This window comes from Physella acuta, unplaced genomic scaffold (assembly GCF_028476545.2).
Source record: "Physella acuta isolate Inbredline_101_S28 unplaced genomic scaffold, ASM2847654v3 ptg000225l, whole genome shotgun sequence".
Classification (NCBI taxonomy): Eukaryota; Metazoa; Mollusca; class Gastropoda; family Physidae; genus Physella; species Physella acuta.
Window position 1 is genome coordinate 827,887 of NW_026731744.1, and position 18,594 is coordinate 846,480.

General features: G+C 38.8%; 1 protein-coding gene across 16 annotated transcripts in view; it reads right to left on the bottom strand.

Annotated features, from left to right (window-relative positions):
• Positions 1–18,594, bottom strand: part of LOC131937921 (centrosome and spindle pole-associated protein 1) — a 96,369-nt gene that overhangs the window by 40,394 nt on the left and 37,381 nt on the right. For 13 of the 16 annotated variants that reach the window (XM_059295677.1, XM_059295672.1, XM_059295673.1 and 10 more), the window contains 10 exons: positions 16,386–16,468; positions 16,192–16,237; positions 13,785–13,831; positions 12,475–12,526; positions 8,922–8,957; positions 7,167–7,214; positions 4,946–5,021; positions 4,431–4,524; positions 4,130–4,285; positions 3,234–3,431 (listed from right to left, as the gene is read on the bottom strand). In XM_059295677.1, the coding sequence (XP_059151660.1) occupies positions 3,234–3,431; positions 4,130–4,285; positions 4,431–4,524; positions 4,946–5,021; positions 7,167–7,214; positions 8,922–8,957; positions 12,475–12,526; positions 13,785–13,831; positions 16,192–16,237; positions 16,386–16,468 (836 nt within the window). Of the gene's footprint in view, positions 1–3,233; positions 3,432–4,129; positions 4,286–4,430; positions 4,525–4,945; positions 5,022–7,166; positions 7,215–8,921; positions 8,958–11,864; positions 11,959–12,474; positions 12,527–13,784; positions 13,832–16,191; positions 16,238–16,385; positions 16,469–18,594 lie in introns of all 16 variants that reach the window. The other 3 variants (XM_059295666.1, XM_059295667.1, XM_059295675.1) reach the window with 3 other exon arrangements.

Below are 18,594 nucleotides of genomic sequence, written 5' to 3' on the forward strand. Positions count from 1 at the left end.
ACAAGTGACCACACCCAACAGTGAAACAAGTGACCACACCCAACAGTGAAACAAGTGACCACGCCCAACAGTGAAACAAGTGACCACGCCCAACAGTGAAACAAGTGACCACACCCAACAGTGAATCAAGTGACCACACCCAACAGTGAAACAAGTGACCACACCCAACAGTAAAACAAGTGACCACACCCAACAGTGAAACAAGTGACCACGCCCAACAGTGAAACAAGTGACCACGCCCAACAGTAAAACAAGTGACCACGCCCAACAGTGAAACAAGTGACCACACCCAACAGTGAATCAAGTGACCACACCCAACAGTGAAACAAGTGACCACACCCAACAGTAAAACAAGTGACCACACCCAACAGTGAAACAAGTGACCACACCCAACAGTAAAACAAGTGACCACGCCCAACAGTGAAACAAGTGACCACGCCCAACAGTGAATCAAGCGACCACACCCAACAGTGAAACAAGTGACAACGCCCAACAGTGAATCAAGGCCACTAGGATGCAGAAAATGTGAAGTGACCACGCCCAAAAGGAAAGTTAAAAACAATTGTAACTCACAGTTTAGGAAGATTTGTCTCCAATGGAACAGCAACATGCATTTGTCCAAATTTCATTACTAACATGCATTTGTCCAAATTTCAGTGCAAACATGAAATTGTCCACAATTTTCAGTATAAACATACATTTGCCCATTCAGAAAAACTTTCAGTACAAAGATGCTTTTGCCCACACAGAAAAACTACAAGCATTTGTCCACTTGCAGGCACCAATTTCATTTAAAAATTCCTTATTTACTAAATGATGAAAGTTGTAAAAATACAGGGGAAGGTTCAAATTTAACTTTATTTACTATGTGATACACTATTTAAAATATGACAACTATTTCAATGTTTTATGTGTATCAATATGTAACAAATCTCTCAAAGATTTGATAAAATCACAATTTAAAAACATTTGCAAACATTGATTCCAAACACATTATAACCAAAGGATCAATGTTTTATGTTAGAGGTATCTGAGCTTATTATAGCTGCTGAAATCTTGAGCAAAAATAGGAATAAAAATATGGATGAAGATTCTTTTCTGAGATGAAATTATAAAAAAAAACATCTGGAAACTGTCATTTTAAAAATTTATAAGTGACTAGCCGTCCTGGCCAGGCGTCGCCCTGGCCAATAAAAGATCAACATAATCACAATCAAAAGGGCCATTGTGTTTACTTAAATGCAATACATGCAACAAAATTTCAATATATTTATGTGACTTCATTTTTTAAATATTGTTACGCAAACTGAGTTGAAGCTTTGGTTTTATCAAACAACTTTTAAATTTTGTCAGAAATTCAAACTAAATCTTCATTGAATCCCGCCTCCCCATTCTTAGCTTATGTACTGAGCTAAATTTACCATAATATGCTATTTAAAATCTTCCTATGCCTAGAGTTCATTAGTGATTTTTCAATAAACACCATGCTTTTTTTGCACAGAGTATTATTCTCTTTCCCAAAAAAATGGGGGTAATTGTCTAGATTTTTAAGACATCAATGCAAGAGTAGCACTGTGAATCAATCAGCCATTCAAGGTAGAACACTATATGAGGTAAGTAAAAAAAAAGAAAAAGGTAGTGACTTCCTTTTTTTACTATCAGTATATAGGAAACTAACATAAAAATAAATTTTACTTTAGATCAATGAAATCCAAACAACCCCACCCACCCCATCTAAAACATCACACTCCGCACACAAATACTAGACACACCCAATGACAGTTTTTGCCTTATCAAACTCCTGTGTCAACAGTATTGATCAATATTTGTTACAGTATACAAAAAAAAAAGTTGTGAAATTCCAATCTAATTAAATTCTAATTTCATAAGCATAAAACTTAAGAAGAAAAAAATGTCATGTGACTCTCATTGCCCCTTCTACAGTTGACACATCCTTCTAATGTTCAACCTATCCCATCAGGAGCATCATGATATCAATCAACAAACCAATTCTTAACTCATGAAGAAATTACTTTGTTAAAGTGCATTGTATTTATAAAATAAAGGTAGGTAGAATTTAAAACACATTTATAAAAAAAAATTATAGCAAAAAGCTTTTAAATGCACTGAAAATAAGAAAATAAAGCTAATTTTATTTCTTTAATAAAAGCTTTTGTCGCTAAAATATGTAAAAGATCTCATGAGCGACCAAAGCTTTTATTAAAGAAAGCAAACTAGTTCAATTTTATTTTCAGTGCATTTAAAAGAATGTTGCTATAAAGGTTTTTTATGTTTTTTTTCTACATTTGAGTGATTCCTAATTCATGAAGTTGACATGACTAAAAGATATTTGCTTGAAAACATCATCAGTAGCTGGCGACATGAAAAAGATGAATATCTGCCCCGTGACCACAATTTACAGACAACAGTGTGCTGATCAAGGACTTAATCCCTTTAGATTCGCATTGTTTAAAATCTTTATTTTCTGCCCTTAATAACCTTCACTAATTCGACTTGTCTCAACGATTGTAAACATTCCGCGTGAACCACAGCTCACCAGACTGGTTGGGTCATAGTAACTAGCTAGTTATCTTTCCTTCTGTTAATGAATAAAGTAATCTATTGAGTAATCTCTAGCATTTAATCTTCTTATGTCCCATTAATCTCTAAACCCTTTAATTTTTAATGACTAATTTAACATTTAATTACATTTTAAAAAAAATTTATTCATGCATTGTCATCAAAGACGAAGACATCTGGAAAATGTGGACGAAATTGCTGTATTAGAAGTTTGTCAAAACTGAGTTACAAGATTTGCCACCAATCCACAAACATGTTGCCAACTAAATAAAAGCTTGTAACAAGACATCTTTCAGTGGAACCATGCAAATAAGGAGAAAGAAAATTGCATTCTAGTCTAGCTGCACGCAACAGAATACTTTAACTCCAATATTAAACAGTTTAGAATATGAGACCAATGTTTGAAAACAGACAATTAATGTTTGTTACATTCAAGATTTTGTCTTATGTTCATTCATTCAAGTCTTGATGTTTCATGTTTGTTACATTCAAATTTTTGTTTTCTGTTTATTACATTTTTTGTACAAAAATTGTACACCTGCTAACTGTATGTACATAGACATTAGGTCAAGAGATGGAACTACAAACACATATGACCAGAGGAAGCAGCCAGAGCTGAGCTTCCCCAGACTGGCCAGTGTGGCGCTACTTACGAGGGTTGGTACTGTAGTCCAGCTGGGGGGTTCAGGGAGGAGATGCGAGTGGGTGGGTCAAGGCCGGGATCAAAGCCCAAGTCAAGAATACTTCCAGGGGTCCGCCCGAGCTGCAGAGGTGGGGGATTAATACCACCCCCCAGGTAGCTCCTGTCACCGTTTAATGGTCTGCGACCCAGGATAGCATTGGATCTAGGGCTGGTCATGTAAATACAGGAATGTTAGGGCATTAGACAATGACATTATACAATGTTGAATTCAGGTGAGATGGACAGGTGAGGTAGACAGGTGAGGTGATCAAATCAGGTAGGCATACAGGAATGTTAGGGCAATTAGACTATGACATTATACAATGTTGAAATTAGGTGAGATGGACAGGTGAGGTAGACAGGTGAGGTAGACAGGTGAGGTAGACAGGTGAGGTAGACAGGTGAGTTAGACAGGTGAGGTAGACAGGTAAGGTGGACAGGTGAGGTAAACAGGTGAGGTGATCAAATCAGGTTGTTAGGTGAGGCGGACAAGTGAGGTAGACAGGTGAGGTAGACAGGTGAGGTAGACAGGTGAGGTAGACAGGTGAGGTAGGTGAGGTAGACAGGTGAGGTGGACAGGTGAGGTGGTCAGGTGATGTAGACAGGTGAGGTAGACAGCTGAGGTAGTCAGGTGAGGAAGACAGGTGAGGTAGACAGGTGAGGTAGACAGGTGAGGTGGTCAGGTGAGGTAGACAGGTGAGGTAGGTAGGTGAGGTAGACAGGTGAGGTAGGTAGGTGTGGTAGTCAGATGAGTTAGTCAGGTGAGGTGGTCAGGTGAGATAGACAGGTGAGGTAGGTGAGGTAGACAGGTGAGGTAGACGGATGAGGTGGTCTGGTGAGGTAGAAAGTAGTCAGGTGAGGTGTTACCTGATTTCATCCAGCTTATTGAGGTCAGCCAGAATTTTGTTGTTATATGCCTCCAGAGCCGGGTCCTTCCTGCGTGGGCGGGTGTCATACAAAACCAGGGCTGGGTCAGAGTTGACGATGCCATTGTCGTTGATCAGAAGACCTTGCTCTCTCTCCCTGGGGACAGACACATCTGACATTCAACATCTGACAACCTTCTATAATCATTTCAGCTCCATCCAACATCTGACATCCAACAACCTTCTAAAATCAGCTGAGCTACATACAAGAACCTTTATCAACAACATACAACAATTCTTACAATTTCCTGGCGTATGCTGACTCTTCCATTTGTTTCCTCAATGCCCTGTCATATTCCTCTTTACTCCGTCTCTGCTTCTCATTCTGCCCTGTGCCTAAAGTTGGATCAGTTTTTTCAATCACCAGCAACCCATACAAAATACATCAAAACAACACAAGCATGTTGAGGATTTAAAGCAAAGTTACTTAAAGGCAGAGAGGTGTAGTGGGCAGAGAGGTGTAGTGGGCAGAGAGGTGTAGTGGGCAGAGAGGTGTAGTGGGCAGAGAGGTGTAGTGGGCAGAGAGGTGTAGTGGGCAGAGAGGTGTAGTACTTGTTACCTAAGGGCAGAGAGGTGTAGTACTTGTTGTTACCTAAGGGTAGAGAGTTGTAGTAGGTGTTGTTACCTAAGGGCAGAGAGTTGTAGTAGGTGTTGTTACCTAAGGGCAGAGAGTTGTAGTAGGTGTTGTTACCTAAGGGCAGTGAGTTGTAGTAGGTGTTGTTACCTAAGGGCAGAGAGTTGTAGTAGGTGTTGTTACCTAAGGGCAGAGAGTTGTAGTAGGTGGCATCTTGGGGGTTCTGTAACAGCAGGTTCTTGTTAGGGTCCTGATAGTTCTAGTCAGAAAAAAATAAGACAGGCTTTAACACAGAACACTGGCAGTTGTAGGCTTAATGGGGTCAAAGGGTCAAGGTTATATACAGGGTGAGTACATGTAAAGGTCAAGGTTGGTCCTATAATGTATGGTGTCAAGGTTGGTCCTATAATGTATGGTGTCAAGGTTGGTCCTATAATGGTGTCAAGGTTGGTCCTATAATGTATGGTGTCAAGGTTGGTCCTATAATGTATGGTGTCAAGGTTGGTCCTATAATGTATGGTGTCAAGGTTGGTCCTATAATGTATGGTGTCAAGGTTGGTCCTATAATGTATGGTGTCAAGGTTGGTCCTATAATGTATGGTGTCAAGGTTGGTCCTATAATGGTGTCAAGGTTGGTCCTATAATGTATGGTGTCAAGGTTGGTCCTATAATGGTGTCAAGGTTGGTCCTATAATGGTGTCAAGGTTGGTCCTATAATGGTGTCAAGGTTGGTCCTATAATGTATGGTGTCAAGGTTGGTCCTATAATGTATGGTGTCAAGGTTGGTCATATAATGGTGTCAAGGTTGGTCCTATAATGTAGAGTGTCAAGGTTGGTCCTATAATGTATGGTGTCAAGGTTGGTCCTATAATGTATGGTGTCAAGGTTGGTCCTATAATGTAGGGTGTCAAGGTTGGTCCTATAATGTATGGTGTCAAGGTTGGTCCTATAATGTATGGTGTCAAGGTTGGTCCTATAATGTATGGTGTCAAGGTTGGTCCTATAATGGTGTCAAGGTTGGTCCTATAATGTATGGTGTCAAGGTTGGTCCTATAATGGTGTCAAGGTTGGTCCTATAATGTATGGTGTCAAGGTTGGTCCTATAATGGTGTCAAGGTTGGTCCTATAATGTAGGGTGTCAAGGTTGGTCCTATAATGTATGGTGTCAAGGTTGGTCCTATAATGCATGGTGTCAAGGTTGGTCCTATAATGTATGGTGTCAAGGTTGGTCCTATAATGGTGTCAAGGTTGGTCCTATATTGTAAGGTGTCAAGGTTGGTCCTATAATGTATGGTGTCAAGGTTGGTCCTATATTGTATGGTGTCAAGGTTGGTCCTATAATGTATGGTGTCAAGGTTGGTCCTATAATGGTGTCAAGGTTGGTCCTATAATGTATGGTGTCAAGGTTGGTCCTATAATGGTGTCAAGGTTGGTCCTATAATGTATGGTGTCAAGGTTGGTCCTATAATGGTGTCAAGGTTGGTCCTATAATGTAGGGTGTCAAGGTTGGTCCTATAATGTATGGTGTCAAGGTTGGTCCTATAATGCATGGTGTCAAGGTTGGTCCTATAATGTATGGTGTCAAGGTTGGTCCTATAATGGTGTCAAGGTTGGTCCTATACTGTAAGGTGTCAAGGTTGGTCCTATAATGTATGGTGTCAAGGTTGGTCCTATATTGTATGGTGTCAAGGTTGGTCCTATAATGTATGGTGTCAAGGTTGGTCCTATAATGGTGTCAAGGTTGGTCCTATAATGTATGGTGTCAAGGTTGGTCCTATAATGGTGTCAAGGTTGGTCCTATAATGTATGGTGTCAAGGTTAGATGTCACTATGTCTCCCCAGTGAGTCAAGGTACTCAAATTTATATCTCATTACAAAAAATTTAATTGTCAAGGTACAACACACTTTTGAGCAGTCAAATAACAAAATGTTCTTGAAATTTTCTTGTTGTGAGCAGTCAAATGAAAAAATGTTCTTAAATTTTTCTTGTAATCAAGTTATAAAAACTGTCTGAACTACAGATCAAGGAAATGTAAGAGCATGCTACATGAAGAATTGACTAACCAAGTCGTGGCATACAAACAATATATTTTCTACAAACACAATTTGCTAGCTGATGCTGAGGCAATGTGGGTTAGTAGGTTAGTGCTTTAGCTATATATGCAGTCTTGCATCACTAATTAATGATCAATTTGTATCATTATCTGATGATACACTTGTATCCTCCCTGATATATAAAACATCCAGTCATCATCTTTCACTAGATTAGTTTTTTTCTCAAGGTTTTCATGTTCAATTTTGGGATCTGACTTTTGGTTTATGCTAAAGTGGTTGTAGGTGAACAACCATGTTAGATGGGTTGTACCCTCATGTAAGAGGGGTTGTATGCCAACCAGCTGATTACCTTCATGATGGTTCTTGCATGTGTTTGACTAGAGCTGTTCACTTCATCCTTAAGCAAGCATTAAAAAATACAATTCACATCAGGTCACTTGCAACGTTCAAATACAACAATTCACATCAAATCGCTTGCAACTTTCATATACAACAATTCACATCAAGTCACTTGCAACTTTAAAATACAACAATTCACATCAAGTCACTTGCAACTTTCAAATATCACAATTCACATCAAGTCACTTGCAACTTTCATATACAACAATTCACATCAAGTCAATTGCAACTTTCAAATACAACAATTCAAATGAAGTCACTTGCAACTTTCAAACTCAGTGGTGTTAGTTTTCCAGCTCTACACAAGTGAAACATTACAAGCCATACACATATTTTACTAGCCTGAACTACACAGATGATATATTCAGCAAATTAGTATCCGTTAAAGTTAGCTAACATTATAAAACTGACCAGTTACCTGCAAGCTAACATTATAAAACTGACCAGTTACCTGCAAGCTAACATTATAAAACTGACCAGTTACCTGCAAGCTAACATTATAAAACTGACCAGTTACCTGCAAGCTAACATTATAAAACTGACCAGTCACCTGCAAGCTAACATTATAAAACTGACCAGTTACCTGCAAGCTAACATTATAAAACTGACCAGTTACCTGCAAGCTAACATTATAAAACTGACCAGTTACCTGCAAGCTAACATTATAAAACTGACCAGTCACCTGCAAGCTAACATTATAAAACTGACCAGTCACCTGCAAGCTAACATTATAAAACTGACCAGTTACCTGCAAGCTAACATTATAAAACTGACCAGTTACCTGCAAGCTAACATTATAAAACTGACCAGTCACCTGCAAGCTAACATTATAAAACTGACCAGTTACCTGCAAGCTAACATTATAAAACTGACCAGTCACCTGCAAGCTAACATTATAAAACTGACCAGTTACCTGCAAGCTAACATTATAAAACTGACCAGTTACCTGCAAGCTAACATTATAAAACTGACCAGTTACCTGCAAGCTAACATTATAAAACTGACCAGTTACCTGCAAGCTAACATTATAAAACTGACCAGTCACCTGCAAGCTAACATTATAAAACTGACCAGTTACCTGCAAGCTAACATTATAAAACTGACCAGTTACCTGCAAGCTAACATTATAAAACTGACCAGTTACCTGCAAGCTAACATTATAAAACTGACCAGTTACCTGCAAGCTAACATTATAAAACTGACCAGTCACCTGCAAGCTAACATTATAAAACTGACCAGTCACCTGCAAGCTAACATTATAAAACTGACCAGTTACCTGCAAGCTAACATTATAAAACTGACCAGTTACCTGCAAGCTAACATTATAAAACTGACCAGTTACCTGCAAGCTAACATTATAAAACTGACCAGTTACCTGCAAGCTAACATTATAAAACTGACCAGTCACCTGCAAGCTAACATTATAAAACTGACCAGTTACCTGCAAGCTAACATTATAAAACTGACCAGTCACCTGCAAGCTAACATTATAAAACTGACCAGTTACCTGCAAGCTAACATTATAAAACTGACCAGTCACCTGCAAGCTAACATTATAAAACTGACCAGTTACCTGCAAGCTAACATTATAAAACTGACCAGTTACCTGCAAGCTAACATTATAAAACTGACCAGTTACCTGCAAGCTAACATTATAAAACTGACCAGTTACCTGCAAGCTAACATTATAAAACTGACCAGTTACCTGCAAACTAACATTGAACTCCACTAGCCGTGAGAGCTGAAGCAGAGCGTGAAATTATTAGTAAAAAAATTTAAACATGCAGGATTGTGTCAGCCAATCAGATTTTTTAAAAAGTTTAAATATAGCATGATTAGTATTATCCAATCAGCGTTCAGCTAGTTTATCCTTTATTATTAGATCAAATTCTATTTTTAACATTTTTAGAAATATTTTTTGTTTGCTTTCTAGATCAAGATTGAAGTAAAATGTTAGTTAAAGAATATTTTAATAATTAGAAAACTGGGAATGTTGGGAGAAAAACAAAAGATATTACAAGGGATGACACCACAAAGTGACACCACGAAGTGACACCACAGGATAACACCATGGGAAAACAATACAAGAAGCCCAATAAGATGAAAATTGTAAGAAAATCAGTTGCCTCAAGTTACTATGCTCTAACAACCATTCAATGCCTACTGATTGATTCAACTTTTTAGTCTCAAATATTTTTATGATTTTTTTTTTAAAATTGGAGTTTCTTCATAAAAAAAGTGTACTATTTGACACTTTCCGCTCTAGTCATAACTACTTTGTTACTTTCAAAAAGAAAAATTATAATCACGATGTAATGATACAGTATACTTTAAAATAGTTCTAATCAATTGTTTTTTTAGCAGTAACAAAATGGGTGGTAATTTCCCTCCTATCATGGACAATGCAACTTCAGCATTCAATGTCTCATGTCCAGTTGTATAAACTTGATGCAACTTCTGCATTCAATGTCTCATGTCCAGTTGTATAAACTTGATGCAACTTCTGCATTCAATGTCTCATGTCCAGTTGTATAAACTTGATGCAACTTCTGCATTCAATGTCTCATGTCCAGTTGTATAAACTTGATGCAACTTCTGCATTCAATGTCTCATGTCCAGTTGTATAAACTTGATGCAACTTCTGCATTCAATGTCTCATGTCCAGTTGTATAAACTTGATGCAACTTCTGCATTCAATGTCTCATGTCCAGTTGTATAAACTTGATGCAACTTCAGCATTCAATGTCTCATGTCCAGTTGTATAAACTTGATGCAACTTCTGCATTCAATGTCTCATGTCCAGTTGTATAAACTTGATGCAACTTCAGCATTCAATGTCTCATGTCCAGTTGTATAAACTTGATGCAACTTCTGCATTCAATGTCTCATGTCCAGTTGTATAAACTTGATGCAACTTCTGCATTCAATGTCTCATGTCCAGTTGTATAAACTTGATGCAACTTCTGCATTCAATGTCTCATGTCCAGTTGTATAAACTTGATGCAACTTCTGCATTCAATGTCTCATGTCCAGTTGTATAAACTTGATGCAACTTCTGCATTCAATGTCTCATGTCCAGTTGTATAAACTTGATGCAACTTCTGCATTCAATGTCTCATGTCCAGTTGTATAAACTTGATGCAACTTCTGCATTCAATGTCTCATGTCCAGTTGTATAAACTTGATGCAACTTCTGCATTCAATGTCTCATGTCCAGTTGTATAAACTTGATGCAACTTCTGCATTCAATGTCTCATGTCCAGTTGTATAAACTTGATGCAACTTCTGCATTCAATGTCTCATGTCCAGTTGTATAAACTTGATGCAACTTCAGCATTCAATGTCTCATGTCCAGTTGTATAAACTTGATGCAACTTCTGCATTCAATGTCTCATGTCCAGTTGTATAAACTTGATGCAACTTCAGCATTCAATGTCTCATGTCCAGTTGTATAAACTTGATGCAACTTCTGCATTCAATGTCTCATGTCCAGTTGTATAAACTTGATGCAACTTCTGCATTCAATGTCTCATGTCCAGTTGTATAAACTTGATGCAACTTCTGCATTCAATGTCTCATGTCCAGTTGTATAAACTTGATGCAACTTCTGCATTCAATGTCTCATGTCCAGTTGTATAAACTTGATGCAAATATAACAATTTAGGCTTATTTGTTCATAAAAGTTTAATTAGATCTAGAAGAGACTGCCAACAACAGTTTGTGTTGTGCTCAAGTGCAATGAGAACATTTAGTTCATACACTTCTACATTTGATTGCACTTAAAGAATTCACTATATGTTTATATACATTTCAACAAGGAATTTTAAAATACATGCAAAGGTTGGACTGATACATTTTAGAATTAAGAAAATAAATAAAAAAGGAGAGAAGTCTAGCCATAAAAAAATAAGGTTGTTTTTAGGTAAGTTTAGCAGAAGCTATCAAAAGATAAGGTTGTTTTTAGGTAAGTTTAGCAGAAGCCATCAAAAGATAAAGTTATTTTTAGGTAAGTAGCAGAAGCAGCTAGTACACATGAATCATGGGAGATTTGGTCTGATCAGATAAATTCTACTTTAAAGTTTTAGTTGTTGATACAAATTTTTTTTTTAGGTTTTTCTACTTCCTAAATTCTAATTTAAAGTTTTAATTGTTTATAAAATGTTTTTGTTTTTAGGTTTTTCTACTTCCTAAATTCTACTTTAAAGTTTTAAATAAAATGTCTGTAGTTAATAGCCTTTTAAAACAAACGTGTCTGTAGTTAATAGCCTTTTAAAACAAAAATGTCTTTAGTTAATAGCCTTTTAAAACAAAAATGTCTTTAGTTAACAGCCCTTAAAGCAAAAATGTCTAGAGTTATCAGCCTTTTAAAACAAAAATGTTTAGAGTTGTCGGCCTTTTAAAACAAAAATTTTGTAGTTGATGGCCTTTAATAACAAAAGCAATGCTAAAGATACTAAAGGAGGCAATTCAAAAGGCTGGTGGAAGAAAAATCTATTAATATATACAAGTTTCTCTAGAGGCTAAGGGTTAATGTCATGGCACTAAGGGTTAATGTCATGACACTAAGGGTTAATGTCATGGCACTAAGGGTTAATGTCAAGGAACTAAGGGTTAATGTCATGACTAGAAGATTGGCTGGAGAATTTACCATGCTGTCATATCTACTCCTGGGACTTAACCAATAGGGGTCATCTAGAATACCATTATAGCTGCCGTCTCGTTGGTGGGTCATGGCCGCTCTCCTATAGGGGAAACAATTTTATTTTAACAGCTCTCCTATAGGGGAAACAATTTTATTTTAACAGCTCTCTTATAGGGGAAACAATTTTATTTTAACAGCTCTCCTATAGGGGAAACAATTTTATTTTAACAGCTCTCCTATAGGGGAAACAATTTTATTTTAACAACTCTCATATAGGGGAAACATTTTTATTCTAATAGTTCTTCTATAGTTCAAATTTTTTTAGCTATAAAACCAGGTAAATGTAGAATGGAATGAACCTGAATATCAAGAGAATATCAGTAGTAGTTACAACATGCAAATAAGTTTCTGAGCCCTGACATTGAACTTTGACCTACATATACATAGCAAAGAGGTTACAAAACAAAGCAAGCCAACACATGAAAAATACAGGGTGCATTAGATGAGTGAGGCAGTGCTGGGTAAGCACATGGAGACGTCCACTAATAGATGACCAGAAACTAGTTGGTCAGTGCGTGCCAGCAGGACAACACAACACACAGCTGTCTGAGGTTACCACATCTTTGTACTCCTGGACCAGCTCCGCAGTGTCAAGGTCAAATACATCTCTTCACATAGGGAAAAAATGGGAAAACACCATAAACCACAGGCCATTATTTGAAACCATGAACCAAAGAATTTCAACTATCTTACTCAGCCACTATGGAAATTCAAAGCATTAGGCACAAAAATAATTGTTTCATAAAAAAAACCAATCCTAATTTTCACTTAGAGAAAGATTTTTTGTTGTTGTGATTATTAGATAATAAAAATATATCAGCCAAGTGAATGGACATACCCCAACTACAGTCAAAGATGAAAGAAGAAAGTACTTTGCCAAATCCAACCTTGTACAACATACAGAACTATTTACCATCAGCTGAAATCTCCACATACACCTAGCCCAAGATTGGCTACACAGGTGAGGCTATACAGGTGTGGCTATACAGGTGTGGCTATACAGGTGTGGCTATACAGGTGAGGCTATACAGGTGAGAATGAGGCCAGGGAGATGAGAATGAGGCTACTGCTGCTAGACAACCACAACAGACTTGGTCAACAATACTTAACAGGTGCCAACAGAAATTAAATATTCATGACTCACCCTAATGGGGGAAGGGATCGATTCAAGTTAAAGCACAATTTTTATTGAGCTAACGAGACAGAATTCATCAAGTCAAAGGTACCAGATTCAAGTTAAAGCACAATTTTTATTGAGCTAACGAGACAGAATTCATCAAGTCAAAGGTACCAGATTCAAGTTAAAGCACAATTTTTATTGAGCTAACGAGACAGAATTCATCAAGTCAAAGGTACCAGATTCAAGTTAAAGCACAATTTTTATTGAGCTAACGAGACAGAATTCATCAAGTCAAAGGTACCAGATTCAAGTTAAAGCACAATTTTTATTGAGCTAACGAGACAGAATTCATCAAGTCAAAGGTACCAGATTCAAGTTAAAGCACAATTTTTATTGAGCTAAAGAGACAGAATTCATCAAGTCAAAGGTACTAGTTTCACTGAGGTAGACTGTGGTAGACTGACCAACTTTGTGTCAAATTTATTTCACAAAATGTCAGCATGAAAAATGTGTTTTACATTTAAAAAAACATTGTTGACTGCAAGAAACTTTGATGGCCACATGGCCAGATATTTGATGTCAGGTGGTGGCCACAAGAAGACAATTAAAGACAATACATGTAAAAGCAGACAAGCACCTTGGTCCTTCCTCAAAAAATCAAAAGTCGCAAACTGGACAAGAGTAGAACCTCACTTTTGTACTGACTAAATAAGTTGATGATCAAAAAATTAATTGATCAAACTTACTTGGCAGCAGAAAGATCTCTCTCCAGCTCTTTAATCCTGATCTCTGTCTAATATCCACAAAAATTTCAAGTTTAATATGTGTACAATATTGGCCCTCTATATGTCTAATATCCACAAAAATTTCAAGTTTAATATGTGTACAATATTGGCCCTCTATATGTCTAATATCCACAAAAATTGTAAGTTTAATATGTGTAAAATATTGGCCCTCTATATGTCTAATATCCACAAAAATTGTAAGTTTAATATGTGTACAATATTGGCCCTCTATATGTCTAATATACACAAAAATTTCAAGTTTAATATGTGTACAATATTGGCCCTCTATATGTCTAATATCCACAAAAATTGTAAGTTTAATATGTGTAAAATATTGGCCCTCTATATGTCTAATATCCACAAAAATTTCAAGTTTAATATGTGTACAATATTGGCCCTCTATATGTCTAATATCCACAAAAATAGTAAGTTTAATATGTGTACAATATTGGCCCTCTATATGTCTAATATCCACAAAAATTTCAAGTTTAATATGTGTACAATATTGGCCCTCTATATGTCTAATATCCACAAAAATAGTAAGTTTAATATGTGTACAATATTGGCCCTCTATATGTCTAATATCCACAAAAATTTCAAGTTTAATATGTGTACAATATTGGCCCTCTATATGTCTAATATCCACAAAAATTTCAAGTTTAATATGTGTACAATATTGGCCCTCTATATGTCTAATATCCACAAAAATAGTAAGTTTAATATGTGTACAATATTGGCCCTCTATATGTCTAATATCCACAAAAATTTCAAGTTTAATATGTGTACAACTCACACAATAATTGTTCATTTAAAACAAGAACAGAATATCTCTATTTAACCCACAAAAATTGTTAGTTGATATCTATGCAGTATATCTGTCTACCCACACAAAAATTGTTAGTTGATACCTATACAGTAAGCCTATATCTGTCTACCCACACAAAAATTGTTAGTTGATATCTATACTGTATATCTGCGTGCCCACACAAAAATTGTTAGTTGATATCTATACAGTATATCTGTCTACCCCCACAAAAATTGTAAGTGTATATCTGTGTGCCCACAGATAATACAGCATCTATTTGTGTGTCATGTCAAATTGTTCATTTAATTGTATTGGTTGTATCAACAAATTATGGGGTCACCTGAAATATTTATTGGTTGTATCACCAAAATATGGGCTCACTTCCAAATATTATTGGTTGTATCAACAAAATATGGGCTCACTTCCAAATATTATTGGTTGTATCACCAAAATATGGGCTCACTTCCAAATATTTATTGGTTGTATCACCAAAATATGGGCTCACTTCCAAATATTTATTGGTTGTATCACCAAAATATGGGCTCACTTCCAAATATTATTGGTTGTATCACCAAAATATGGGCTCACTTCCAAATATTATTGGTTGTATCACCAAAATATGGGCTCACTTCCAAATATTATTGGTTGTATCAACAAATTATGGGCTCACTTCCAAATATTTATTTTCAGTGCTACCCTGGTTCCTTAAGGTCATTTTATGCATGTGCTTACATATCATTGAACATTCACAATTTAGGCAGCCATTCAACTACCTATGTAGGGCTTACATATCATTGAACAGTCATAATTTAGGCAGCCATTCAACTACCTATGTAGGGCTTACATATCATTGAACAGTCACAATTTAGGCAGCCATTCAATTATCTATGTAGGGCTTACATATCATTGAACAGTCACAATTTAGGCAGCCATTCAATTATCTATGTAGGGCTTACATATCATTGAACAGTCACAATTTAGGCAGCCATTCAATTATCTATGTAGGGCTTACATATCATTGAACAGTCACAATTTAGGCAGCCATTCAATTATCTATGTAGGGCTTACATATCATTGAACAGTCACAATTTAGGCAGCCATTCAATTATCTATGTAGGGCTTACATATCATTGAACAGTCACAATTTAGGCAGCCATTCAACTACCTATGTAGGGCTGGACAGGGGAATGTCAGGAAGGACATTTTTGTCCATCTATTTAGAGAGGATTTACACAGATCAATAAGGTGGTTCATCTAACAAACACAAGTAACCAAACATTATCAATACGGTGGTTCATCTAACAAACACAAGTAACCAAACATTATCAATACGGTGGTTCATCTAACAAACTCAAGTAACCAAACATGTTGTCAAACATACAATTCCCTCCCCTCCATCATACAACAAAGCTAATTGTGATGACACATGATTCTACATAACACTCCACATCTTACCACATCAAAAGAAACTAACATCAAGACCACAACAAATCAAGCCGGTAGCCTAAGCTTGACCACTTACATCTGCTGAACTATGGAATTCTTTGTAAGAAAACTACGTACCTCCCTTACGTGAGGGTCTGAATCAAGTCCAATATCATTGGCTCGTCTGAAACATACAGGTGTTTAGTTAGGGGAGGCTGTACTATAAAGTTAAAAGAGTCAGTGACTCTAATGAAGGACTGAGTCAGTGACTCTAATATAACAATGAAACAGTGACTCTAATGAAGGACTGAGTCAGTGACTCTAGTGCTTACCTGTACTGTGACTCCTGAGCTCTCTTCTTGTCCAGCATCTCCTCATAGGTTGGTGTACCCCAGCCCTGCTTAGGTGGGTTACGCTAGAGGGAAAGGGAAAATGTAAACATACACAACATTTGGTGGGCCTAGGACAATTATTAATAGCCCCACATATTATTATATCTATATCCCTATTTAAGGTACATAGTATATTAGTGATTAACAAAAAGTTCTCTGGAGTAATGATAAAGGGAAGATGACCCAAGAGAAATAGACAAGGGGGTAATGTCTTGCTCATAATTGTATGGTTACTTGTAGGCAAGCAGACAACTGACCCCACTAGACCACTGAGCCAACTAGACAACCAGACCACTGACCCCACTAGACAACCAGACCACTGACCCCACTAGACCACTGACCCCACTAGACAACCAGACCACTGACCCCACTAGACAACCAGACCACTGACCCCACCAGACCACTGACCCCACTAGACAACCAGACCAATGACCCCACTAGACAACCAGACCACTGACCCCACTAGACAACCAGACCACTGACCCCACAAGACAACCAGACCACTGACCCCACCAGACCACTGACCCCACAAGACAACCAGACCACTGACCCCACCAGACCACTGACCCCACTAGACAACCAGACCACTGACCCAACTAGACCACTGACCCCATCAGACCACTGACCCCACAAGACAACCAGACCACTGACCACACTAGACAACCAGACCACTGACCCCACTAGACCACTGACCCCACTAGACCACTGACCCTACTAGACCACTGACCCCACAAGACAACCAGACCACTGACCCCACCAGAGCACTGAGCCAACTAGACAACCAGACCACTGACCCCACTAGACCACTGACCCCACTAGACCACTGACCCCACTAGACAACCAGACCACTGACCCCACTAGACCACTGACCCCACAAGACAACCAGACCACTGACCCCACTAGACCACTGACCCCACAAGACAACCAGACCACTGACCCCACAAGACCACTGACCCCACTAGACAACCAGACCACTGACTCCACAAGACAACCAGACCACTGACCCCACCAGACCACTGACCCCACTAGACCACTGACCCCACCAGAACACTGACCCCACCAGACCACTGACCCCACTAGACCACTGACCCCACTAGACCACTGACCCCACTAGACCACTGACCCCACTAGACCACTGACCCCACTAGACAACCAGACCACTGACCCCACTAGACCACTGACCCCACTAGACAACCAGACCACTGACCCCACAAGACCACTGACCCCACTAGACCACTGACCCCACAAGACAACCAGACCACTGACCCCACTAGACAACCAGACCACTGACCCCACCAGACCACTGACCACACAAGACAACCAGACCACTGAGCCCACTAGACAACCAGACCACTGACCCCACCAGACCACTGACCCTACTAGACCACTGACCCCACAAGACAACCAGACCACTGACCCCACTAGACAACCAGACCACTGACCCCACTAGAACACTGACCCCACTAGACCACTGACCCCACTAGACAACCAGACCACTGACCCCACTAGACAACCAGACCACTGACCCCACAAGACAACCAGACCACTGACCCCACTAGACAACCAGACCACTGACCCCACTAGACCATTGACCCCACCAGACCACTGACCCCACTAGACCACTGACCCCATTAGACCACTGAGCCCACTAGACCACTGAGCCCACTAGACAACCAGACCACTGACCCCACTAGACAACTGACCCCACTAGACAACCAGACCACTGACCCCACAAGACAACCAGACCACTGACCCCACCAGACCACTGACCTCACAAGACAACCAGACCACTGACCCCACTAGAAAACCAGACCACTGACCCCACAAGACAACCAGACCACTGACCCCACTAGACAACCAGACCACTGACCCAACTAGACAACCAGACCACTGACCCCACAAGACAACCAGACCACTGACCCCACCAGACAACCAGACCACTGACCCCACCAGACCACTGACCCCACTAGACCACTGACCCCACCAGACCACTGACCCCACCAGACCACTGACCCCACTAGACCACTGACCCCACTAGACCACTGACCCCACTAGACCACTGACCCCACTAGACCACTGAGCCCACTAGACAACCATACCACTGACCCCACCAGACCACTGACCCCACTAGACCACTGACCCCACTAGA